The sequence below is a fragment of the Convolutriloba macropyga genome, chromosome 8, assembly GCF_964194025.1.
Source record: "Convolutriloba macropyga chromosome 8, txConMacr16.3, whole genome shotgun sequence".
NCBI classification, from domain to species: Eukaryota; Metazoa; Xenacoelomorpha; order Acoela; family Convolutidae; genus Convolutriloba; species Convolutriloba macropyga.
Genome location: NC_134475.1, coordinates 60,884,685 through 60,910,411, shown reverse-complemented (window position 1 = coordinate 60,910,411; position 25,727 = coordinate 60,884,685). Strand labels below are relative to the sequence as shown.

The 25,727-nt window shown below is 36.0% G+C and overlaps 2 protein-coding genes across 2 annotated transcripts in view; one reads left to right on the top strand and one right to left on the bottom strand.

The window, feature by feature from the left end:
* LOC142344898 (inositol monophosphatase 1-like) overlaps positions 1–17,828 on the bottom strand; it is a 599,876-nt gene extending 582,048 nt beyond the window's left edge. Inside the window, exon 1 of the mRNA XM_075396947.1 lies at positions 17,807–17,828. The gene's annotated coding sequence lies outside the window, so the exon portion shown is untranslated. The remainder of the gene's footprint in view (positions 1–17,806) is intronic.
* LOC142344897 (uncharacterized) overlaps positions 1–25,727 on the top strand; it is a 217,429-nt gene that overhangs the window by 117,082 nt on the left and 74,620 nt on the right. The window contains exons 22-26 of the mRNA XM_075396946.1: positions 4,380–4,534; positions 4,935–5,154; positions 12,878–13,380; positions 18,073–18,290; positions 22,715–22,869. Coding sequence (XP_075253061.1) covers positions 4,380–4,534; positions 4,935–5,154; positions 12,878–13,380; positions 18,073–18,290; positions 22,715–22,869 — 1,251 coding nt within the window. The remainder of the gene's footprint in view (positions 1–4,379; positions 4,535–4,934; positions 5,155–12,877; positions 13,381–18,072; positions 18,291–22,714; positions 22,870–25,727) is intronic.

Sequence of the window (25,727 nt, the reverse complement as noted above, 5' to 3'; positions counted from 1 at the left end):
ACGGGAAAAGGAAACTGCTTTTATTGAGTCATGATAAATTTCTCAGAAAATTCGATTGAAGTCTTTGGACGCATTTCAGTTTCAATTAGATTACAGGAAACAACGTTGGTTACGAGAATTAACTTTTTTTCAATAAAATTACGAGTTATCTAGACTTTAAGAATAAAGTATAGGGAAAAATTCGACCTCTGAGTCCTCTTAAGACCGAAAGCGAGCAGTTGAAATTGAGAAACCGTTTTATCAACGCAAAATAAACTAAATGCGTTCATTTATTGGTTTTCTTCTATGGTCATTTCTCAGAAATCGTTTAGACAAAAATGAATTTCATGGATTGTTGTAGCCAACAACAGAAACATTTACTCCGCACTGTTATGCCAAAATTTGCAAAGAATTAAACCTGTAATTAAAATAAATGGAAGATTGTATTTTTTTTGTACTGCTGTTCAGTTTCATGTGAAATTTTTAGAAAACATAAAATATCAAATTGTCACTGTTGTCAAAAAAATATTCGCCGCTCTAAATTAGGATTTTCACATTTCAGAAATTTTCCAAAATTTCAGAAAGAAATTTCAGACTTTAGTGGGGGGGGGGGGGCTATTTGCTCAAGTGGTTTTTTTGTTCAGTCAATTTCGGCCGATCGATAAATCAATTGTAGAGGGATGTAGGTGGTTTCACTAGAAAGCTCGTCCAGCGTAGAATATAGAATTTAAAAGATTTTTTTGAGTTTCGTTATTTTATGCGGAGTTATCGAGGTTTAAAGTTTTGTGAACATTTGACTGATTTCCTTGACTAATTGACTGTTTTTGTTTACATTTTCTGTATTTTTGCCAAAAGTTTTGTCAATTTCGCTTGAATTAGGTTTAAATTTTAAAAACAGGTGGTTTTAGCTTTAAAGGTGTAGAAAAATGGCTGAACTGTCTCATCCAAGTTTTTGGCCAAAACTTTGGCTCTGTTTTATTTTAAATTACTCTCTTTTTTCTTCAAAAATGGCACCAAACATGCATCTTTGGACCCCATTGTATAAATGTGCCGTAAATACAAACGAAAATTGTTGTCAAAATCTGTGAATCTCTGGAAACTCATAGTTAAACTCTTTTTACGCAAGCCTCCTGGTAGAGTGATCTGAAAAATTTGTCTCAGCGAAGACGGGGCGTATGTTTTCTGTTGAAACAAAAATATAATCTTATTTGCAGCTGTTATTTTTGGCTTTGATACTACGAGTTTCAAAACAATTTTTGCTGATTTATGGACATTTGAAAATTTTTGAGGTTATTTCTTCACGCCTGGTCGCATTGTGACATTAATGAGAAGTCTCATATCACATTCTTGGTTTTTGAAGAAAGTTCAGTTACAAATAATAGCAGTAAAATTAAATAATGATAATTCTAGCAAATAGATTATGGTTTTACCTGCTTCAATAACCTTTTCTCGAAAATATTTTTTGAATTTCGGAAATTTGTCTCTGATTGTCGTTCTTTTCGTAGACGTTTGAGATTTTTCGCTTAATGACAAGTCTTAATGGCTAGCTACAGGACGCATAAATAAAACTATTTCAATATCTCAGTTGACAGCTAATGGTTTTTGTGGCTTTGAAATAAATTGTTTTCAAAAAATATAAAAGTTTTTTTTTATTTTTGCCTTTCTGTCTCTTTTTTCTTTTTCTTTTTAGTCTCTTTTTTTCTTGCCAAGTCTCATGAATTACAGTTCAAAATTTGTAATTTTAACTGCATGAAGCTGCAATTGATCATTTAAAAAAATGTTTTTTTTTTTTGAAAAGATTGTGGTTTTAAGGGCTTCGACACTGTTTTCTCGCAAAATTTAATAAGGTCTTTTTTCTGTAATTTTTGGAGTTATGGCTTTTCTCCATGACGTATTTTGAATGAACACAGTTCTTATTCGCTTCCTAGGAAGGCATAGAAGAAGCTCTATTTGGATTTCAGTTAATAACTATTGGTTTTGATTGCTTCGAATTTAATTGTTTTCAAAAAATTTGAATGTAATCACTAACTTAAAAACTTGAAATTTTGTTTTTTGTTTACTTGTTATCCGGACTCATTAATGAAAGGTGGAATATCAGATTAATGCCGTTCAAAAGATGCTAATTTAAATCTATCTGATGTTTTAGTGAACAGATGTTGGTTTTAACATCTTTGACACCGTTTTCTTGCCAATCCAAGTTTTGTTTTTGACCTTTTCTCTGTCTTTTGGTGCCTTTGTAGAATTTTAACACTCTGACATACTCTGGATAGTGACAGTTCTCAATGGCGATGGTTTTTCTGGAGATAAAAATGAAACTATTTGATGATTTTAGTTGACAGCTCATGTTTTTCAGGACTTTGAAACTAATTGTTAAAAAACGTTTTTTTTTCAACTTCGCTTTTTTGTTCTTTCTTGTTCCTTTTTTACCTAATTACATCAATGACACGTCGCCTATCGCATCATTTGTGTTGTTGAGAGCTGCAATGGGACTTCGCATTTTTTTCATCTTTTGCATTTTTTTGTTCGTTAGATTTTTTTTTAGTCTTTTTTACGTTTTTTCTTGTTCTTTTGGTCCCCTCATGACAAATTCTGGATGATGAGAAGTTTAAATGCTTTAAATTTAGATGCTTGTTTTTTATAAAAGTTTAAATCAATTCGTTTATGAATTTAGATACTAACTAAGGGTTTTGATGATTCGAAATCAATTGTTTTCAAAAATATAACTGTTTTTTTTCTAACTTTGTCTTTTTTTTCTTTTTGTCCACTTGTTACCTATTCTCATTAATGAACGTCACATATCACTTTTTTGTTGCGCAATTGAAGGCATCTGATGTTGTATTGAATAATCGATGGTTTTGACGGCTCGGACAGCGTTTTCTCGCAACATTAATTTTTTTCGATATTTGCGTTCTTTTTGTAGTCGTATTGTATATTGTGGATAATGACAAGTCTTAGTCGCTCCCTTTGGAGGTATAATTTGTTTTCTGAAGGTTTTAGCTAATCTTGTCCGTAGCTTTGAAAATAGTTGTTTTCAAAAAGTAAAAGCTTGTTTTATAACTTGACATTTTTTCCTTCTTGTTACGTAGTATTAATTCAGGACAGGTCACATATCTTTTTTATATTGAAGTACAATTTATTTTGCTTAGTTTGTGCTTTTTGGACCTAGCTGTTTGTTATTAAGTGTTTTTTTTTTAAAAAAAATAGACCTCTAAATATGGTCGTAATCAATCTTATCGTTTATTTTTTGGGTTTTGCTGTTTGTCTTGTCTCGCAGTCCTGTTAATGGCAGATCTCAGTAGCCCTCTATTGTAGAATTATTTAACCCACTTAGTGGTTTGATTTTTAAACATTTTTAAATATTACAACATAAGTTTTTTGAACAAAATGTGAACTTTTGAAATTTATTTTTTCCTCATTCGATAGGCAATTAAGTCAAAAATGTGGTTCAGCGGGTCGGAACATCATGCGCAAATGTATATTACCGAGCCTGCAATCCATCTTTTTTGCAATCCGATATTTGCCATCCATCTTGTTTAGTTTGGCCGATTCTAGCATAGACAGCTCCTTCCTCGACACAAGATACACGAAAAATGGAATAAATTAGTCTTTAACTACTTTTCGTAACTCAAAATTACTAAAATGATCTTGATAAAAAAGTTTTATATAAGGAACTGATTAAATTTTCGCTGTGCCAACAATGGAGACAGAGCTACAACCCGCATCGAAGGTACCTAACTTGATATGATTTGTTTTCTTTGGTTTTTATCTAAAAAAAATTGCTTAGATGCTGAAAGATTGTCGAATCCGAAAACAAAAGCTCTTATCAGCAGCTTGCAACTTGAACAACAGTTTATGAAATAGTATTAATGATTAGAAAGCTGAATATTAAGAAAAAAACATCCAAACTCAAAACCATATAGAAAGGTTTGTAATTTCTACTGCCTAATAGTTAATTTCTCAACACTAAATTTGATTTAGGTTTTTGGACCGCTTTCAGATTACGAGATACAATGTTGATGCACCCTGACAAATCCTGATCTGAGAAAAAAAATCGAATAATAATTTATCGGAAACCAACTCTCCTGAAAGAAAAACTGTCCTTTTTATTTGATACTCTACAGATATTGTTACTGTTTAAATACTTATTTACATGAAATATTTTATATTGATGTGTTAAAAGATATGGGCTACGATAAGCTTGGAAATTTTGACGCTCAAAAAATGCGTCTAATTTTTCTTCCATCCCTTATTTGGGAAATTTTTTTTTATTTTGGAGAAAATTTTCTTTCGGTAATTTCAGTAATTTATTATGAAAAAACTTAGAGAGCTGATTAATCAGAGGGCTCATTACTACGTCTAATATAGTCTACTTTCGAACCTGATTTCTTTCTGCTTTTCAGGACATGCGGATGAAGTGAACGAACAAGCTCCCATGTTTTCAATATCTGTGAAGCAATGTGGTACCACTTCCAAGGTGAAAGACACAAAGAAGTTGATAACTGTCGGGGTACCACAAGGATCAGCTGTTGTCGAAAACAAACAAAACTCAGAAAAGGTTACATAGTCTATTTTTATTCGCCAGCTCATTAAATAAAAAATTGTTAATAAAAAATTTGCAGCAATTACAAATTCAATTTTTGAATGAGTTAACTATATAGCTAATCATCTATACATAAACTTTGAAACATATGGTCAAAAGCAAGTAGATTAGCTAAATAAAGGATTGGAGCGGCTCGTGGGATATTATACTTGTTGGAGTTTTTATTAATAATCAATTTCTAAAGCGTTATCATTTTCAATTTGTGTAGTAAATTCCAGTATTCCTGCTTCTGCAATTAATTTCACACGAATAGTTGGTTTGCTACATTTTCTTTTTTTGTACGTACTAGTCCATGTGTGACAAAACGAAATCTAAACAAAAAAATTATACTATTTGAAAGGAGCATTTAATGCAGGTCTCTATCAAACCAGATGAGCTTAAGGGTCAAGACATCGTGTGTGCTCTGAAGCGTGTCGAGATCTACTCGGATGTGGCTCTGGTGATTGAGATCAACCCCCATTGTGATTTTGACAAACATTTGGGCATAAACTACTTTGGAGTCGGGCTCAAATACTCCACACCACCCGAGAGTATCAATGAATGGGAGTTTGACTTCTTCTACCGACTGCCGAAAGGTCTGTGATCTGTTTTTTTATGACTTTTAAGATATTTAAGCTTTATGCTTATTATAAACGGGTCTAGGAAATGAACCTTCACGGAAATAAACCCCACATAAGTCTAGATAAGAAATAATCCCCCACGGAAATAAACCCCCATTTTAAATTTGAATTTTGGTCGTGATAATTGGTTTGGCTGTGATAGTTTCATACCAAGTCCCACGGGCCACTGAGGCATGACCAAATGCGCATGTAGAAAGCATAAGAATAAACTCAATAGAAATTTCATAACCAGATAGCGCTAGTTAAGTCAGATAATTTAGGTCAAGTTAGACAAGTTAATTAGGTGTTTGAAATAAGCGTTCTTTCGTAAAGTGTTATTGTTTTGAAGGCGCCAGAGATGGTAGTTGAGTGATATATCTTAAACAAACAAATTGATGAACAAAAGCATTTTGAGCTGTCGATATATTTCGTTTACTTAGCAAAGTTGTATTTGTGCATCAGGCCAAAGTCCAAATGAGTGATTTAAATTTAGAAGAAAACTAGAGAGCGATGATTTGAAGTGAACTAGATTCTTTGAACAGAATTAGACATTCAATTTGAAGTAACAAGAAGTGTGATTTAGCATATGCAAAAGAATGGGCATTCCCAAACCTGTTACCCTCGACTTTTTAAGTTACGTTCATCATTGGAATTTGAAAATTTGTGGAGATGTTCCCCTTGATGATTGTCCATATATAATAGGGATACGCGGCCGGTTACACCTTTTTGATCTGAGTTATTTAAGTAGAGTTCTGTTGATTTAGAGTAAATAAAAAGGCAATCTATCAGTTTTTTGAAATACCACCAAGCGGATGTTCCCCCCCCCAAGGATGTTATATTAACCGGACGTTTACCAAGTTTTATTGGCATGTACACCCAATGGTCCTCTCAGGCTGGTATACCTTTCGGGCCAATCCGACCACCCAACTCCGAGCTATTAACACCGGAAGTGGTGTGATTTGAAGGTTTTCGATATTTTGAGCGTAATAATGACTGTTCGGGTATGATATAAGAGTAACTAAGGCTTGCAATGGGTATTAAGTCCAGAGTAATGTAGCACATGATCATGGGAAGGGTTTAGGAAGTTGTGGGAGAAATTTATCAGCATTTTGAAATAAGAATAGGCAGTTTTCACTAAAAATAGTTAACACTGAAATTGAAATAGTACTTTCTCTAAAAGTTGAAGTCGGATTGACCTGAAATTTGGGGGATAGACTAATTTGGGTACGGGGAATCCGATTTTGAGGTCGGATTTGACCCCACACCAACCTGCACGGAACTAGCGCACGCCCGTGCTGCGGAAGGTAAAATTTGAATTGCTCGTTGAGTATTGGTAGTAGCCCTTATATTTTTGGAGGGTTAGTGTAACTTTTCAAGGGCTTTCGATTGGTGATATTTTCATTCCCAATTTCCGACCGGAAGCCGGTGCTTTGGGACGACCCGAGTGCCGAAAATCGGAAATTGGCTTTTTTTTAGCGGCCGAATGACTTTGAAATAATTGGAAATTACAATTGGTCTTTGGTTTAAGGTTGAGTTTAGTTATTTATTCAACGCCCGATTTTTGACAGGGATTGATTGCAGCTAATTTATTTTATAGCGAAAATAGAGGTATAAGAACTTTTCAGAGCAACGTTCAATGTTTACTAAGCAATCACTGATTGACATGTAAAGTGCATATATGAGATAAAGTGGAGTGGATTTGTTTACATAAGAGTCCAAAGGTCGTGTACTTAAGATAAGGAGAAAGTTGAACAATGGTTGGTAGCAGTTGAATGAGAGACCATAGTTTGATATTGGGTTGTTTGCATAGCAAACAAAGCCCTCCTACAGGATGTGACAATTTCAAGTGTAAATTGCAATGTTTACTTAAGAGATTAAAGTTTGTTTGCTTAAGATAAGCGCGTATTGGTTGAGTATAAATTGAAGTGACAAAGAAATTTTGAGAGAGAGAGAGCGAGACTTTGGAGATTTTGGGAGAACTTCAGAAGTTTTGATTGGCTCAAGTCAGCAGTTGGTTTAGTGGGACTAAACTTTAAAAGATGGTTTGAAAAGCAAAGAAGAGATTGAGATTGAGACTGAACTCTGGAAGTTTGTAATTGCAAAACCAGTTGGGATACTGTGAGCGTTTTTGATTTAGTTCATTTGTGAAGTGAACCACGGTTATTGCTATTATTATATTAATTACTATTATAAATTGTCTGGAATTTGTCTTTTCCATTGATGTGCAAGTAATTCTCTTACCTTTGTTATCCATATGAGTAGAATTGATATTACAAGCCCCTTGTGAATTAACTTTTTTCAGGGCAATCTAATTTGCAACGGCATACAAGAGTGGATGAGGGGAAATTGCAGAGTAACAAAGTAACGCTTGCTTCACCAATTCAAAACCTTTGGTTTATATTATTTGATCGATCTTCTGGGCGACAGAGTCCCCTCACTGTTGAGCCTAGTTAAAAAATTCAGAAGACGACAGTGGCACTCCTGGGTGGGCTTCGTTTCTTTGTTACTTTTTGCTGTGGATTATTTTCTGATTAATTCGAGAGCGCGCGTATATTTCGTCGGAGAAACAGCTGAGACGGCAACGAAATTTGACTTACATTTTAAGTTTGGGTTACCAATAGTTTGATTATGTTTGGTTATCAGTTGGTGAAGCGTTTTCCTTCACCAGGCTACGAAGTTTGGGAGGTTTGGCGTGAACATTATTTGAGCACTGGCTTGAAGTTGGGATGGACGGAAGAAGAGATGATAAAATGGTTGCCTACAAAATTGTGTGGGTGGGCTTTGAATGCAGTAAGTGATTTACCCAGAGGTTATTGGCGGTCGACTCCAGGGAAGCAAGCATGGACACTGACAGAGACGCTGTATCAGTTCGATATCCGATTGTCTGACAATCCACTTTTTTATGAGCGAAGCTACAGTTTGTTTGTGAGAGGAAAAGCAGGAAATAGGACGGAATTCAGTGAACCCAGTGATACTGCAGATCAGAGAACGCGACAGCAGTGTTCTCAAAGGCAGGTGATTGATACAAGTAGCGTTGAAATTTCTTTAATTGATCTATTTCGGCAACCGGGCAGAAGTTCTGAAGGTTTTGGCATTGGGTCCAGCTGTGGTTTGTCAAGAAGAGGAGCATTCGGTAAAGATCTGTCTGGAGATGTGGAAGATACGAGAATTGCTGAGAGTGGTAGTAGAATAAGAATTCCAGGGTACGGCAATGAAGTGCAAACTGGACCTGAGGTAGAGTTTACGGATGAAGTTTGCGGTAAGATAAATCAGGACATTGATAGAGCAGTGCTAAGCGAATATGAAAACAGTGGCTTCAGAAAAATTCCGACAGAAGAAAAAGTCATTAAGCGGAGTGTTGAGTCCTGTGGACCAGATGAGCATCATGCAACGGAAATGGATTATGTACTGTCACCAGAGTCTGAGATCAGCGATGAACAGTCGGATGATGACTATTTGTTTGAGAATATTTCGGATACAGATTTTTCGGATGTAGAGAAATTTGATGTCAACGATTTGAGGAGCGAGACAAGTTTTGCTGGGAGTTTGAATTCAGTAGCTTGCGAAAATGTAACTGCATTAGCGAGCAGTTTTGGCAGTGGTGCCAAAGCTAGCAGAAACGATATGTTAGGAGCCTGGGCCTTGATGGAGTTAAAGACAGGAGGGTCATACCAGAAGTTCTGCAATTCAAGAAATGTAGCTGATGAGACACAAGTGTGTACAACTGAGTGCACTGTGGACACTTTGGAGAATTGGACAAGGTCAGGAGGAATTGATCGGCAGTTGGTGTCTGAAACACAGAAGGGTCAAAACGATAAGGCAGCAAGTGACCGCAGTGGTTTTGCACAGTTGGGAAAAGAGCTGGAGGAATGGGTGCAATCGCAATTGAATGAAAATCAGCTATGTGGTAGTGTTCCGGTCGAACCAACGGATGAGCATCAAAGGGAAAGTGCTGGAGTTGAAAGAACAGGGAAATACTATCAGAAGTCAAGGGCTACAGTGTTGCACAGTTGGGTTCGTGACGAGCAAGAGCCTAGGAGGGAGGACACTAGCGAGTTTTCGATTGTAGCTGTGCAGAAAGTGGATAGAAGGATTGCATCACGATTTCCGGAGATTGCAAGGCTATTGCTGGAAAACCGCTCGTTAAGCCGGAAGGAGAGGTGGAGCCATTTGGAGGCATCAAGACAGCAGTCATGGTAGGATTACAGGAGAAATGGTAGCTACAGTGGAAGGAGAGGTGGACATCCATTCAAGCATCAAAGTAAGAAGGTATTCATGTACAGGTGCTCGAGTGTATGAAGAGAGGGACGTTGACAGCTAAGTTATTCAAGTTTTTTTAACCCAATTGTTGTCTCCATTGTTTTAATCCATTTTATCGAGACAAGTTGATCAAGCACTATAGCCGTAGACAATTTTTTTTCTTAAATAAGAGGATTTAGGGAAATGTGTAGCTCTGCTAGATCTATATTTGTAGATTTTTTTACTTTAGTGATTTTAGGGTTCCCTGGGTAGATGTATGTCAAAGGCAATAGAGTTTGGTCAAAAATTGATGTTGATGAATTTGGTAGAATATGTTAAAATGTGGAAATGCGAAAATGTTTTAAAATCTGATTTAACCAAACGCTATTCAAATTTTGGTGCAGTTAGTTTATATTAAACCGGTGCTAAAACATAGGTGGTTCACTTCACTAGGTGGACAATTATTAAAGTGGGTAGGAGTAAGTTAGTCGGGTCACAGGATAAGGCTTTGCAATTATTCGGGAGAATAATAGTCTAGGAGGGAGGAGTGTAGAAAGCATAAGAATAAACTCAATAGAAATTTCATAACCAGATAGCGCTAGTTAAGTCAGATAATTTAGGTCAAGTTAGACAAGTTAATTAGGTGTTTGAAATAAGCGTTCTTTCGTAAAGTGTTATTGTTTTGAAGGCGCCAGAGATGGTAGTTGAGTGATATATCTTAAACAAACAAATTGATGAACAAAAGCATATTGAGCTGTCGATATATTTCGTTTACTTAGCAAAGTTGTATTTGTGCATCAGGCCAAAGTCCAAATGAGTGATTTAAATTTAGAAGAAAACTAGAGAGCGATGATTTGAAGTGAACTAGATTCTTTGAACAGAATTAGACATTCAATTTGAAGTAACAAGAAGTGTGATTTAGCATATGCAAAAGAATGGGCATTCCCAAACCTGTTACCCTCGACTTTTTAAGTTACGTTCATCATTGGAATTTGAAAATTTGTGGAGATGTTCCCCTTGATGATTGTCCATATATAATAGGGACACGCGGCCGGTTACACCTTTTTGATCTGAGTTATTTAAGTAGAGTTCTGTTGATTTAGAGTAAATAAAAAGGCAATCTATCAGTTTTTTGAAATACCACCAAGCGGATGTCCCCCCCCCCAAGGATGTTATATTAACCGGACGTTTACCAAGTTTTATTGGCATGTACACCCAATGGTCCTCTCAGGCTGGTATACCTTTCGGGCCAATCCGACCACCCAACTCCGAGCTATTAACACCGGAAGTGGTGTGATTTGAAGGTTTTCGATATTTTGAGCGTAATAATGACTGTTCGGGTATGATATAAGAGTAACAAAGGCTTGCAATGGGTAGTAAGTCCAGAGTAATGTAGCACATGATCATGGGAAGGGTTTAGGAAGTTGTGGGAGAAATTTATTAGCATTTTGAAAGAAGAATAGGCACTTTTCACTAAAAATAGTTAACACTGAAATTGAAATAGTAATTTCTCTAAAAGTTGAAGTCGGATTGACCTGAAATTTGGGGGATAGACTTATTTGGGTACGGGGAATCCGATTTTTAGGTCGGATTTGACCCCACACCAACCTGCACGGAACTAGCGCACGCCCGTGCTGCGGAAGGTAAAATTTGAATTGCTCGTTGAGTATTGGTAGTAGCCCTTATATTTTTGGAGGGTTAGTGTAACTTTTCAAGGGCTTTCGATTGGTGATATTTTCATTCCCAATTTCCGACCAGAAGTCGGTGCTTCGGGACGACCCGAGTGCCGAAAATCGGAAATTGGCCTTTTTGAGCGGCCGAATGACTTTGAAATGGTGTTAATATGATAACCTGAGACAGTTAGTGACAAAAAATGACCACCTCGGTCAATTTTGACGAACTCGGATTTTTCGGGTTTCGGCACCCACGACTCGTTAAAAATTTTCAAATTGCAAACCACTCGAAACGGCTGATCCGTTGGTCATGAAACTTGGCAGGCAAGTTGGTGGCACCCTATAGTTACTAGAAAACTTTACCCGAAGACGTTTTGATCACTACTTTGCAAGTTATTAAGTTCCGAAATTTGGGGTCATCCGGGAGGTCGATGAAAAGTGTGCGCGGTCATTGCTCGTGTTGTATTGGGAGTTAGATGATAAAAATTGTTGGGTAGGTGTAACTATGGTAGGACTTTCCGCGCCAATGGTTATTTTTACCAAAGTGACCCCTTATCCTTGACTATTGACCCCTAATTGACCCCTAGAGGTGAAATTTTAGGCTTTTAGGAATATTAGACATTTCGGCGGTTTTTAACTGGTGAATTGCATGAAATAATTTCAAAATGGGAAATTACAATTGGTCTTTGGTTTAAGGTTGAGTTTAGTTATTTATTCAACGCGCGATTTTTGACAGGGATTGATTGCAGCTAATTTATTGTAACATAAGAGTCCAAAGGTCGTGTACTTTAGATAAGGAGAAAGTTCAACAATGGTTGGTAGCAGTTGAATGACATACCATAGTTTGATATTGGGTTTTTTGCATAGCAAACAAAGCCCTCCTACAGGATGTGACAATTTCAAGTGTAAGTTGCAATGTTTACTTAAGAGATTAAAGTTTGTTTGCTTAAGATAAGCGCGTATTGGTTGAGTATAAATTGATTTGACACAGCAGAAATTTTGAGAGAGAGAGAGAGAGAGCGAAACTTTGGAGATTTTGGGAGAACTTCAGAAGTTTTGATTGGCTCAAGTCATAAAAAGCAGTTGGTTTAGTGGTACTAAACTTTAAAAGATGGTTTGAAAAGCAAGGAAGAGATTGAGACTGAACTCTGGAAGTTTGTAATTGCAAAACCAGTTGGGATACTGTGAACGTTTTTGATTTAGTTCATCTGGGAAGTGAACCACGGTTATTGCTATTATTATATTAATTACTATTATAAATTGTCTGGAATTTGTTTTTTCCATTGATGTGCAAGTAATTCTCTTACCTTTGTTATCCATATAAGTAGAATTGATATTACAAGCCCCTTGTGAATTAACTTTTTTCAAGGCAATCTAATTTGCAACAGCATACAAGAGTGGAGGAGGGGAAATTGCAGAGTAACAAAGTAACGCTTGCTTCACCAATTCAAAATCTTTGGTTTATATTATTTGATCGATCTTCTGGCCGACAGAGTCCCCTCACTGTTGAGCCTAGTTAAAAAATTCAGAAGACGACAGCGCAGCTCGTTAAAAGTCAAGTGGGGGTTTATTTCCTGTCTAAAATTAAGTGGAGGGGGTTGTTCCGTGGGTTTTTCCCCCCGAAACCGATTATAAACGGCTCTTACTTAAGAAGAAATTGCATTTGTGTGCATACTATGTGCGGAAACAATTTGTACTCCTGTGTACCCACTCTAGTTATTCCTATTTATTACTCGTTTTTTTAGAATTTTGTTTTGTTCAAAGTTTGAACATGGTGTTATTTTCAGACAACACATCAGAAGAATGCATTGAAGATCACACAGAATGTTACGATGAGAAGAAATTCCGAATTGTCCTTGATAATTTAAAAGAGACACGGAACTTTGGCGATTATTACGTATGCATTTGGGGTGAGCACAAAACACAGGAAGGCTTCAAGTTCTACCATCCAGACGATTTCTTTTCCAACAAAATTTTACCCTGTGGGTTTGAAATCGATATCAAGACAACGGCTTGTTTGTACACGGAACCGGGCGACAGCGACTACTTTTCAACGATAGGATGCCAGGTACTGCGAGAGAGTGATAATGACAGAACCTGGTGTGCCTGCAACCATTTGTCCAGTTTCACTGGGGCTGTGATGCCAGCTGTGCCCAGAGTTGACTTGACAGCAGCTGCTTTCGACCCCAGAGTAATGTACCCAGTGTATGTTCTGCTAGGATCTCTCTGGCTCACCTTCTTTCTTCTATTGCTCATTTTGAGGTCAAAGGACAAAAGCGATGTTGAAAAGGTGAGGATCTGTGCACACTTTTTACCTAGTTTTTGACTAAGTTTTTCTCAAAAAAAATCTATTGTTCTTAAATGGACGTTTTTTGCTGTTAAAAAATTAATGTTGCACTGATTTTCTAACGCCTCATAAAAAATTCTACTGACGAAGCCAACCTGTCGTTTGAGAGCAATTCGCCCGACGTTAGTTTGTTATGTTCTAAATTTTTATCAAAGAATTCATTTATTAATGCCTATGAAAGAAAGAAAAGAAAGAATTTATTTCTCCACTACTAAATGAAATAACAACTTTCAAAAACGGTAACAGATATGCAAAAAAAGAAAGGATACTAACAATAGAGTCATGCTGGACTTTTAAGCTGGAGAGGGCAGACAACGAAGCCATCAGGCCTACACAAGGTCTGCCCCACTGCGTAATACGTCTTCAAAGCAAAATGAAAAAAGACCTAGAGAAGAAAAGGGCTCTGTAAAAAAGTAGCAAAAGAAGTCACAAGTGTTTCTGATCATTAAAAAACGTCCAAAAACTTTTTGGTCCCACTGCCAAGGTCTGAGCACCACGAGGACGCTCACAAAAGCAAAGAGCTGTAGAAAAATCAAAACTTTAGAAAAATCGATAATTTTGTCTCCTATCGACCAAAAAATTTCTAAGTGTTTTTGGTATCATGGACCAAAAACGGGCCATATCTCGAAAACTAAAAAAGCTACGAAGCTCATATTTGGTATGGAAAATTGGAAGTTAAAAAAATGGGCTCCTGCCCCAGGCTGCCGTAGCAGCCCGGGACAGGAGCCCTCACGAACCCTTTTGTTTGAACACCAAGGTAACTAAATCTGAATTCCCAATCAACTAATGTTTTCTAAATAAATGCACAAAATTTACAAGCTCTGACGGAGTAAGCTCTGTAAGATTATTGGGCAATACTCCACTTCTCTCTAATGCACTAAAAAGAATAGTACCTCTATACTTGATGGAATTTTTTTCGATTTGCTTTTTACATAATGGCAGTTTCAACAGACGTAAATTAGCACTTCTGGTAATACGATCAGAACGTTAAAAAAACGAGTTGAGATACTCTTCACTGTGGTGACTGTTCAGAGAACGCAGAACAAATTTAAGTAGCTCATACAAGTACAATTCATAAACCGATAAAATTTGATGCTTTTCAAAAAGATCTGAGCACTGATCACGCTTTTTCCTGAAACAAATGAATTTTAGAATTTTATTCCGCAGTGAAAAAATTCTGGACAGGGCAGAATAACTGCAGCATCCATTCACAAGAAGTCCGTATTGAATAACGGACTTGATATTCGAATTGTAGTATAATATCAAGTCTTTTCTGGGTACATAGTGACGTAACTTTGAAATGACTCCACACTGGGTGCTTAACCTTTTCAAAACAATTCCAATATGCGAATGAAAAGCCAGCTTGCAGTCCAGCATAACTCTCAGGTATTTACATGTTGCAGCAGCTTGCACATTAATATTTTCAATACAGAAGCTACCAACACTGGAAGCACGATGACCTATGTTTAAGCAAACTGTTTTATCCAGACTCAGTACTAGTTTGTTAGAAGTCAACCATCTGCTAACCGACTCAAGGTGGACAACTTCTTAATTAGGATGCTATGATCTAGAGTATCAAATGCTTTTTTAAGATCCAAGAAAAAGTTCACAGAAAATTTAGTTCTACCATGCCTTATCCTCTCTGTCAGCTCTGCCAGAGCATCAACGCAACTATGCTTTTTTCGAAAACCAAATTGTTTATTAAAGAAGAGACTAAAATATTCAAAATAATAGTAGACTCTATTGAACATGACTCGTTCAAAAACTTTACTCCATACAATTAAGAGAGATATTGGTCGGTAGTTATTCTCATCAAGCTTTGAACCGGACTTATGAAGTGGAATTACTTTCGCCTTGCGCAGAAGGCTTGGAAAAAAGCCCTTCTTGAATGACTTATTCACCAGCTCAGCCAGATACCCCGATGTAACAGGTGAAGTTGCTTTTACAACAAGGTTGCTCATGTTATCAACCCCAGAAGATGATTTATTATCAAGCTGATGGATGATTGTTTCAATTTCCGCTGTATTTGTTGGATATAGATGATAGAAAAGTTTTGATCACTTGGTAGTACTAATTCCACATCCGGCAGGCAAGAGCGAACATTCTGTCCAATAGTACTAAAATACTCATTAAATTTCTCAACAATTTCGCACCCTGAAGGACTCTTTTCCATTCTCGCGCAAGATGACAGAGCTGGCAGAGACAAATCTTTAGTAGTTCGACCCTTGATATCATTTAACAACTTAAAAGTGCGCCTTGAGTCTCCGATACAGGAAGTAAATTTAGTCATATAATATGATTTTTTCGCTGTAGTGTAGGTTTTTTCAAACTTCAAGCGGTATTCACAGAACCGCAAACGCTTTTGACTGTTGGACTTATCTTTTGACCACTCTCGGTGTACTCGATTTCTTTTAGTCCGCATGTTTTTCAGAGTATTTTAGAACCATTTGGGTCTTGATATTTTGATATTTCGGCTTTTCTTTATAGGTGCAAAAGAATCAGTCACACTTAAAACTGTTCGCTGGAATCGCTCAAAAGCTTCATCGACACATAACATCAGATAACTTACACTTGGCAAGTTCGTGACTCAATTTAAACTGGTAAATCAGAACTTGTTCTTTGTTATTCAAAAAAGACGTGTCCCGGAAAACTTTTTCAGTAGAATCTTCGACACTGTCATAAAAAACTGAAGATATATTGGATAATGATCGGTAAAATTCTCGGCCTCCATGACCAATGATTGGAAGACTACAATATTTTTAGTTATATAACGATCAATGCAGGTAGCCGATTCATGTGAAACACGAGTCGGTTCATCTATCAAAAAATCGTATCCATTTGCAGCAATAGTATTCAAGTAGTTTCTCGATATCAGGTTACAATCCAGAGTATTTATGTTGAAATCTCCACATATAACAATTCCAAGATCATCAGAACAACTTTCCAGAAAACTATCAAAGATATCAAGGAACTCCAGCTTATTAGTGCGTGGGGGATTATGACAGGTTAACACTTGAAAACAAAAATTTCCCGGTTTTAGTTGAACAAAGGCTGATTCAGGTAAACATGATGACAGTTCTTTAACAAATGAAATAGTTTCTTGAATTTGTATCATCACACCTCCCCCTCTTGAGTCACGAACTATGCTTGAAAGGCAATTATAACCTTTCAATAGATAACAAAACTTATCATCGTCTTCATTTAACCATGTTTCTGTAAGGCATTTTACTGATGGCGGAGACTCAAGGCTGAACACTAGTGCTTCCAGGTTGTTAAGATTTTTACGAAGCGACCTAACGTTAACAGTTAGAATAGAAATAGATTGTATACGACTTGTTTGAGGATGATTACCGCTAGTCCTGGGTCCGGAACTCCTCACTTTCCTCCACATGAAAGGGCTGCTCAATGATTGTGTCCAGATTACTTTCCTTAGCGTTAGGGGTATCACCAATTGATCCCATTATATAATCCAAAAGATCGTCCTTGTTGTCTTTTCTACTTCTGAGTTCCTCCACTAACGATGACTCTTGATCGCTAAACGTGGTCTTTTCTCTCATTCTTTTAAGTTCTGGAATGCCAGTAGAAATTGGGGTTCTTGGCTGGAAATTGGGCTGACGAAACAAGCTGGGGAGTGGGGTAGACGGCTGCACAAAGACATTGGAAGCAGGCACAGGATTGGATAGAGGCGCATTGGACGTTTGATGTTGCGTGTTTAGTCTCCGCATATTTTTCTTGGCCGTTTGCTTTAGTTCGTCGATGTCTTTCACTGAATTGATAGTGTGGCTTCTAGTTCTACCACCTTCTTCAAAATATAGCATTGGAGCCGAGTTTTAGGTTGTTACCAATAGGTTTTGACTTTCCGCAGTTTCTTTTAGGTTTATGTCGTATTTTGTTAGGCGTTCGTAAAGAAATACTGGCTTGCCATTCATTGGGTTCTTGAAAAACTTTAGAAAACGTTTGCGGCTCCAGATTCGTTCCTTCTGATCGTTGTATAAGAACTTAGCAACAATCCCAGGTGGTTGTTGGGTTGTCCCATTGCCCAAAGCATGACATGCTTTCAAATCGTGGGGTTCACATTCAACTTGCATGACGTTTCTTATAAATGCCACCACATCCATGATTAGCGAGCCATTAGCTCCAATTGGCAAATTTCGGAATATTAAACAGTCCTTGGATTCATATCTTTCCAGTTGATTCACTTTAATTTTCACTTGTTCCACTTCTGCTTCGAGTTGGGCAATGCGATTGTTTTTGGCAATATTGTCCTCTAGAATAGCGCGTATAGCTTTCTTCGTTCTATCGTCCAGGCATTCACTTTCCATAATTGCGGTGGCCACGTCATTCGCCGTGAGAATCATTGTCCTTCTCTATTTAATAAGTTTATCACAACAATTAGGCTAATGACGCAACTTTTGTGCCCAATTTGGCTCTCCAGAATAATTTATGGGGGTTTTGCCCTTATGACACCTTCAACATTAGCGAGCTTATAATATACAGCCTTCAATATCACCATCAATTTACCATACCGGGTAAGAAAATTCAATTTTGAGGCAATTTATTTCCTTGTAAAACATCATGTTCATCCAAAATCGGAAATTTGGTGATTGTTAAGTAAAAAATACATGTTGATTATAGATCGGAGCGGCTCCTTTAGCTGATAACAGTGCTTCTGACAGCTACATATACGAGATAGAGGTACAGACAGGAGTGCGTAGTGGGGCTGGAACCAGTAGCAATGTCTATTTTGTGCTGTATGGGGACTGGGGGGAGAGTGGAGTGAGACATTTAAGTGATGGACACAGGAAGATTCTTCAGAGAGATCAGAAGGATCTCTTTCTCATGACAACACCATGGTTATAGTCTAACTATAGTCCTTTAGTCTGACTATAGTCTAACATTGATGTGTAGAACCAACATTGATATAAAACAAAATTTTTATTGATGCTGACATTATATGCAAACAAATTTCCAATGAAATACCTAATAAATTTCAAACCATAGCTGTGCTAGCTTTTGATAAATGCATTTTGTTCATATATGTATATGTGTAAAATTAGAAACTTACTCAACTCTAACAGTATGTTCAAACATGTATAAATGGGGGTGCAAAATTAAGCGGGAGAGGAAGAGGAGACTATCAGAAAAGATCGGGTATTTGTAGCAATCTCAAAATACGATTCAATCACTTACAATATGCATGTTTATTGGCGAGATTTGTTGAAAACCACAAAGCAATATTTTTTTTCGTTCAATTTTTGTGCGTGATAAATTTTTGTTGCGTGTTTTATCTTCAGCATCATTGCAGTGAGTTATTTTTAGATCATGATAATTTTTCTGATGACAACTGACACCTCACTCTTGAAATAATTTCCGTTTTTAGTGGAGAAATTGGGAGTGTAAACTGAGAGCATCATATTTATGGTTACAAAGAAGGCAAATTTGTAAAAAAAAGTTCAAAGCGAGGATAAGCGCAAGCTTATAATTCAACTTCAACAAAATTAGTTAAAAATTTATTACCATTAGATTCAGATCAAATGCTTCATCGTAATTTTATCTAGCAATCTGCCCACAACAATTTTTTTGACACTCGGAATTATTTATGAACTTGGGTTGGTTTTTTTGTGTTTAGATAACAATGTTTCGTTCATTCTCAACTAGTTTTGAATGTTATTTTTGTGAGCCTCTGCTCAATTTCTAATCCCAGTGTCAGTCTTTTTATTATATTATTTTTTCCATCGCTGCATTATGGTATCTTTAATGGTTGAGAACGGTTGATCATTTGACATCTTTTTGTTTTCGTTTGTATTCTTAATTAGTGTGAAAGGGTGGTTGCTAGAAACGAGTAACTTAATAAGTATACGGCTTGAGCTCACAGCATCCGATGATTTTCCCCCTCATTTTGTGTTATATTGCAATTAATTAATTTCATGAGTTGATTGAGAGACGACACATTCTGTGCACTAGTTATTGATTTGATAATTTCTATAGATAGTTATTGGTTTTGATGGATTTAACAATTTTTTCAGAGAATTTGCCTATTTTGTTAATTGTACCTACGTTCTCAATATCTGATTTTAATGTTTCCTAACAACGTGTATATTAATTGCTCTCGTAGTGAAGCAATTATTGTAAACGTGTATGTCTTTGTATGCAAAGTTTTCGCTTGACCGTTTTGACTTTTCTAGTGACTTTTTACGCCCTTGACTTTTTGCGTTTTATGTGATCTAAAATTCCCTCTCAATCACCATTTCAAGTAGCTGAACTCGATTGGCGGCAATTTAATAATTTCATACTCAAAGTCAAATGAAAAGTTCGCCGAAACTGGTGCCATTTTTCACGTTAAATCTTAGTAGTGGTATATTTTAACCTCTAATGCGGTTATTTGAAGCCCACTTTTGAACTTAGTCCCATTTGCCCCCCCCCCTACTGAAGCAGGCTGCAATTGATTAGAGCTCTCACTAATCGTTCTTTGAGGTTTCGAGGGTTCACCATACATTATTAGTGGACGATTTTTAAACACGTTTATTTCGTATTCTTGAATTCTTCCTCATTTTGCGTTTACTTTTTTTGTTCATTAGTCTTTTGTTCATCAGCTGTTCAACTGCTGTTATATATGTTCTCTAAATATTCCATTTATCGTTTGATTTATTCAGTGCATAGCTGTTTGAATTTTTATTCCGAAAAATTACTTATCCTTATTAAATTGAAGCGAGTAAAATTCTGGCCTTTTGTTCCAAATGTTTGAAGGTGATTTTATTGCTATTGTTCTGAACACCTGAATCTCATTTTAGTGGTCACATTAAATTAATTGATTATTGTTGCCTATATTTATTGATATTTGGTATTTAATCCGATGTTAAAACTGTTGTAATGGTGCGTTATTTGAAGTTTTTACATTTGGTGCTACTGTTCAATTTTTCAAACTCTTAGTTAATTATTTTGAAAAATAGAAAGAACTGGAATGTCTCAGTAGTTTATCTGACTTTTAAGGCTAAGAATTCCAAGTGATTGGAAATTTTTTTGGGTCTTACTCTCTATTTTTTAATACGCCCTCTCCGTGCTTAATTCTTTGGGCCATTTGATCGCGGAACAAGTCCTGAAGCGCGATTTTTCTACTGCCCAGCAACTGAGTTTTTGTGCGTGACGTCTTTTTTCTGCATTTGATGAGGAGAAACACGTCTCACTGCTAACCTCCTTGACCTTTCCCTGGCCGTCGTTTGAGAGCAATTTGTATAACGCTAATTTTTCTGCTGAATAAATAAGATTTGCAGAAGCTTTCTTGCATTTTTTCTCTTTTCCTAGTCTCTGATTTTTGATGCTGCCTTTTACTGGTGGTGCCAAGAAAAAAAATTAACCTCAGTTTGCAATTTGTTTGCTCTATTTGTGAAAATGGTTGACAAAGTTTATCAGTTCTTCAACCGTTCTTGATTAAAACATTCATCGAGAAAACGTGATTTTTATTGCTCTCAAACGAAATCTGTGGCAATTATTAATATTACTGGTCTTTTTTGTGAATTTCCATGCCTACGAGTTCTCGTCTGATAGCATTTTGTCTGACCATTTGACTTTTCCTCCCCAAAAACGGGATGAACAAGAGAGCCCAGAGGGCATTAAGTCACAAAGCAGTTCTCTTAGAGCCTGACCATTGTCTAAGTATCCGATTTAATGAAACTGTCGTGGGTCGTAATTTCTTGCACTGTAAAGCCGGTTCATAAATTTTGACCCATCCCCCACTCGCCCCTGCCCAACCTGAAATTCGCTTGTTGAATATTTTCCATGTAGGTTTACAGTAACCCGGTTACCGAGCACGTGCTATTACTTAGTAAATCATAAGGTTAAAGTATGACACATGCGTTTGGTTTTTACAAATAATATAAGTTCGCTAAGCTGAAGGGCGCAAACGGAAAGATCAATTTTTGTTAGTCTTTCCTACTAGTTGCGAACTCCTATATATGCTCTTTAAAACATTGACGTGCTACTTTCTGTTGTGGTATACGTAGTTTTATATCATCTGTGGATGTGTTTTGTGTGAATGAGTGTTTTAATTCGCGTTTTATCGAGTTTTTGATAATAGTAAAATACTTGCCCTTTCGTGTTTTTTAGCAACTCACTAATTAGTTGCCTTTTTTTGCCCTGACATTTGGTACGTACTGAAAAATCATTTTTACAATTGCTACACAAGTTTTTGCTTAATGAAATACTAGCCGTACCGACGAAACATATGTACGCTGTGAATCATTTTTGCCGCTTAATAATGCGGTCGTTATGCCATCCCATCCTACTATCCAATTCCCTCGAAGCTCCCACGTGACACTAGATAGTGAAACACTTAGAGTTAGTTATCTTTGGCTCGCTCTTCTGATAAAATTTGCTGTTCCAAATTTTGATGTCGCTTATAAGACTCCCAAGATGTCAATTCGAAACTGTAAATTTTTGGACAAAATTTTTTGTTTTTTGTTTGCTCTATTTTTGAAAATGGTTGACAAAATTTATCAGCTCGTTAACCGTTCTTGATTAAAATTTTCTTTGAGTAAACGTCATTTTTTGCTCTCAAACGAATTCTGTAGCAATCAATAGCATTGCTGGTATGTTTTGTAAATGTATATTTTTCCGTGTAGGTTTCCTGTAACCCAGTTACCGAACACATGCCTTTACTTAGTAAATCACAATTTTAAAGTATTGCACATGCGTTTGGTTCTTACAAATACTGCTATTGAACAAGAAATATTTATATCATCAAGTGTACCCGATGCAATCTATTGACGATCACTAGCAAGACTGGGAGAATCTTTAATTCGTTTCAGGGGCCATGGTTGCTCGTTTATAAAAACAACTCAATTTTATTACTATAAACAATTTTCGTGATTCTCGTATTAACAAGAAGCGTTCTCCTTTTTTCTCGCCCCCTTATTTTTTGCTCCCTATTGTTCAATCTTCTATGACATAATGGTGGTTTAATATGTTAACCAATCCCGTCATATAATTTACTCTTGCCTCTTCAAATTATCTGGTTAATATCCGAATTCAAAGTCAAATCTATCGAGCTCTCTTCTCTTTCTTTAGTTAATCCGATTTCTAGTAGCTTCAGATGACTTTTTGAAAATTAAACGGGAAAGTCAAATCTACCATAAGTAGCTTCTCCATTTTCAAAATTTTCGGAATTTCGACTCATGTCAGATCCAAAAAGACTAGAACTGAAATTTCTTTGGACAGCGCATTTCTGACAGCGTGTTAGAATTCATCAGGCACCTGAGGTCAAAGATATGGGTTATTTTAGCCCCCTCGGTGCCCTCAGCTTGATCCGTATCTGGATCGACTGCAGTGGGAGAGGCAAGGACAACAACTGGTATCTGGACCAAATCGTAGTCCGCGATGTCCAGACCGGCGCGAGGAGTTACTTCTTAGCACACAAGTGGTGGTCACTAAGTGAAGGTAGCATTCAACTTAGAAGCAAGTTTTTATGTAAATTTTGCCACAGAATGTCAGCCAAAAATAGCGCTGTAAAAAGTTAAATGTGTTAGTCTTTGTTGATATAACATAGAAACCGGTTTCCTTGTAATGTTAGTTACATTTTTGAACAAAATGCGACGAAGTGCTAGGTCAATAAACTCTTTGATGTAGTATTCACTGAAACTATGGAAAGCTTTTTGTTACCATATCTCTTCATGGGAAAGTTTTTCGAAGAAATTTTTCCACGCGTGCGCGGTATTATTTATAAACCTAAACCTCGAGCTCTGAGATGAATTAAAACAAGGATGCTCGTTAATGTGCGTTCGCACATGATGTTCCGACCCGAGCTCATCGACATTTTTGACTTGATTGTCAACCTGATGAGATAATCAAAAATAGATATTTGAGTTTAAAAAATCGTAAAAAAACCGAACTACTAATTGATTTACATAACATCACGCCCCGATGCAGCGCTCACAAAGTCTGCCACTAGAAAGACTACGAGGAAAAAACAAAGGACAAAATAAGCAAAGACACATTTTTTTTAGCGAATGTGCTAAAAGAATAGAAAAAGAAACACAAATATTGACCACTCACAAAACTTTTATGAAAATGCATATTGTCCAACAAACAAAACATCAGTTACGACATGATATCAATGGACAAAATGGTTTTTGAATTACAAGGAATGGAACCTCTCATTGATGAGTATAAGTAACAAGTTGACGAAAAGAACAAAAACTAAAAAATATAAAAAAAATCTTTGAAATCGAACAATATCCAAAACTTTAATAATTTTCGCTATAAACTGACTGCATTGAGGAACATCATTTTTTCAATCCTTAATTAGAAGCCTATCAGACCAGTCAGCATTTTACGAATACACGAAGAATTAAAATAAAAGGCAAAAACCTTCACAAAAATTGAGCAAGAAAGGTGTCGAACCGAAGAAAAGAGAAGTTTTTGGAAAAAATTTTTCTAATTTCATATACTTTTTTAACAGCTTTGGGGTTTTTCGTTTCTTAACAAAATGACTTTAAAAGTATGAAGAAACAAAATAAAAGTTTTGAGGAATAGAAATTTTTGAGTAAAACAGTTATATCATAGCCATTAAATTCAACGGAAGTCAAAAATACGCTCAGTTATACCTCAATGAGAAAAAAATTATATTTGTCAATTATATGTCATCAACTGGACATCACAATAAGTCTTATGATTATGAAAACAAGAACAAATACATGCAAAAACCAAAAAAAAAACATTAGAAAAGTGCGTGAAGCAAGTGTCGTAAATTCAATAGCTCTCAGAGGAAATCAATAAATACGCAAAGTTATTCCTTAATGGAAATATAAAGACGTTCGTCAATCTTAAGTCATCAATAAGCCATCACAATAAGTCTTATAGTTATTAAAACAACAACAAAAGCCGGCAAAAACCAAAATTTCTAGAAAAGTTCAAGAAAGTGTCGGAGCCATTTAAACCATAAATTTTTCTCTGAAAACTTTATCTTTGATCGCTTTAAATTCTCCTCCAAGCCACTGGGAACTACAAATATTAGGATAATGTGATAAAAATTGAAATGTGATCAAAATTACAATAAAAAATGTCCAAAAATTAAAAAGTAATGAGAACTCGTGTTATTGAAGTCATAAAACCAATTGCTGGAAGATAAAACCGCTTACCAGATTAGTTTTAATTGCAGTAGAAAAGATGGAGGTCCTGTCACTACTGAGACTGAGCTACAGCTAACGAAAAAAAGTTTAAGGTTGGTTAATGTTCAAAAAAATTAAAAAATCCGAAAAAATTATTTTTAAAGTGTTTTAACACAGCCATTAAATTCAAGAGCTTTCACTGGAACCCAAAAAATACGCTACGTTATGACTCGATGTGAAGACATGAATATTTGTCATCAATATGTTATCAATAAGACATCACAATAAGTCCTATAGTTATGAAAACAATGACAAAGACAGGGACAAACCGAAAATATTCAGCAGAAATGCGAATAGAAAGTGTTGAAGCCATTTAAACCATAACCTTTTCTCTTTTAACTATTATCCATTGGACGTCTTCTCTAAGCCAACTATCAATATTAGGATGATGAGTTTAGATTTCAATAGGAACCAAAATTACAAAAAAAAATCCGAATTCTTTTTTATTATCAAAACTCGTGTTATTGAAGTCATAAAACACATAGTTAGCAGATAAAACAACTTACAATTTCGGTTACTTTAAAAAGAGCGTGGTCCTGTCATTACTGAGACTGGCTTACTGTTCATGAATATAAGTTTAATATCGGTTAATGTTAAAAAAACGCGAAAAATTGTTTTTTACATTCTTAGCAGCCATTGGCTGTCCACTCACAGAATTATTTAGGTTTACCTAATGCACATTAGGAAGTCAATCGCCCTTGTAGTTAGTGATTCTATGCCATACAACTCCCAAAATTTATTATGATCTCAAAAAGAAAATCAAAATTTCATTAAAAATTTCAAAAACCCAGAACTGAATAAAAAAAACACATGAGTGATCCCTTGAGAACGAATATTTTGTTCATTGGGTATCAGTTTTCTCTAAATGAGGTTTGTCTTTAGCAGAACCTCGATATGGAAAGTGACTAGTCTCTAAATGACTAAAACGACAATGATGAATAGGAAAATTTTTCTAAAAAAAACAGCTCTCAAATTAAACTGGACTTTTTTATAGTAAACTTCCCCATGAGATCAGAACTAGCCTTTTTTATCGGTCTATTGGTGGCACAAAATTGATTCATTTTGTAGCGTGAAATGTAATTTTGAAGTATTATTTTTATAGAAAGGCCTTAATTTGAATAAAAATTT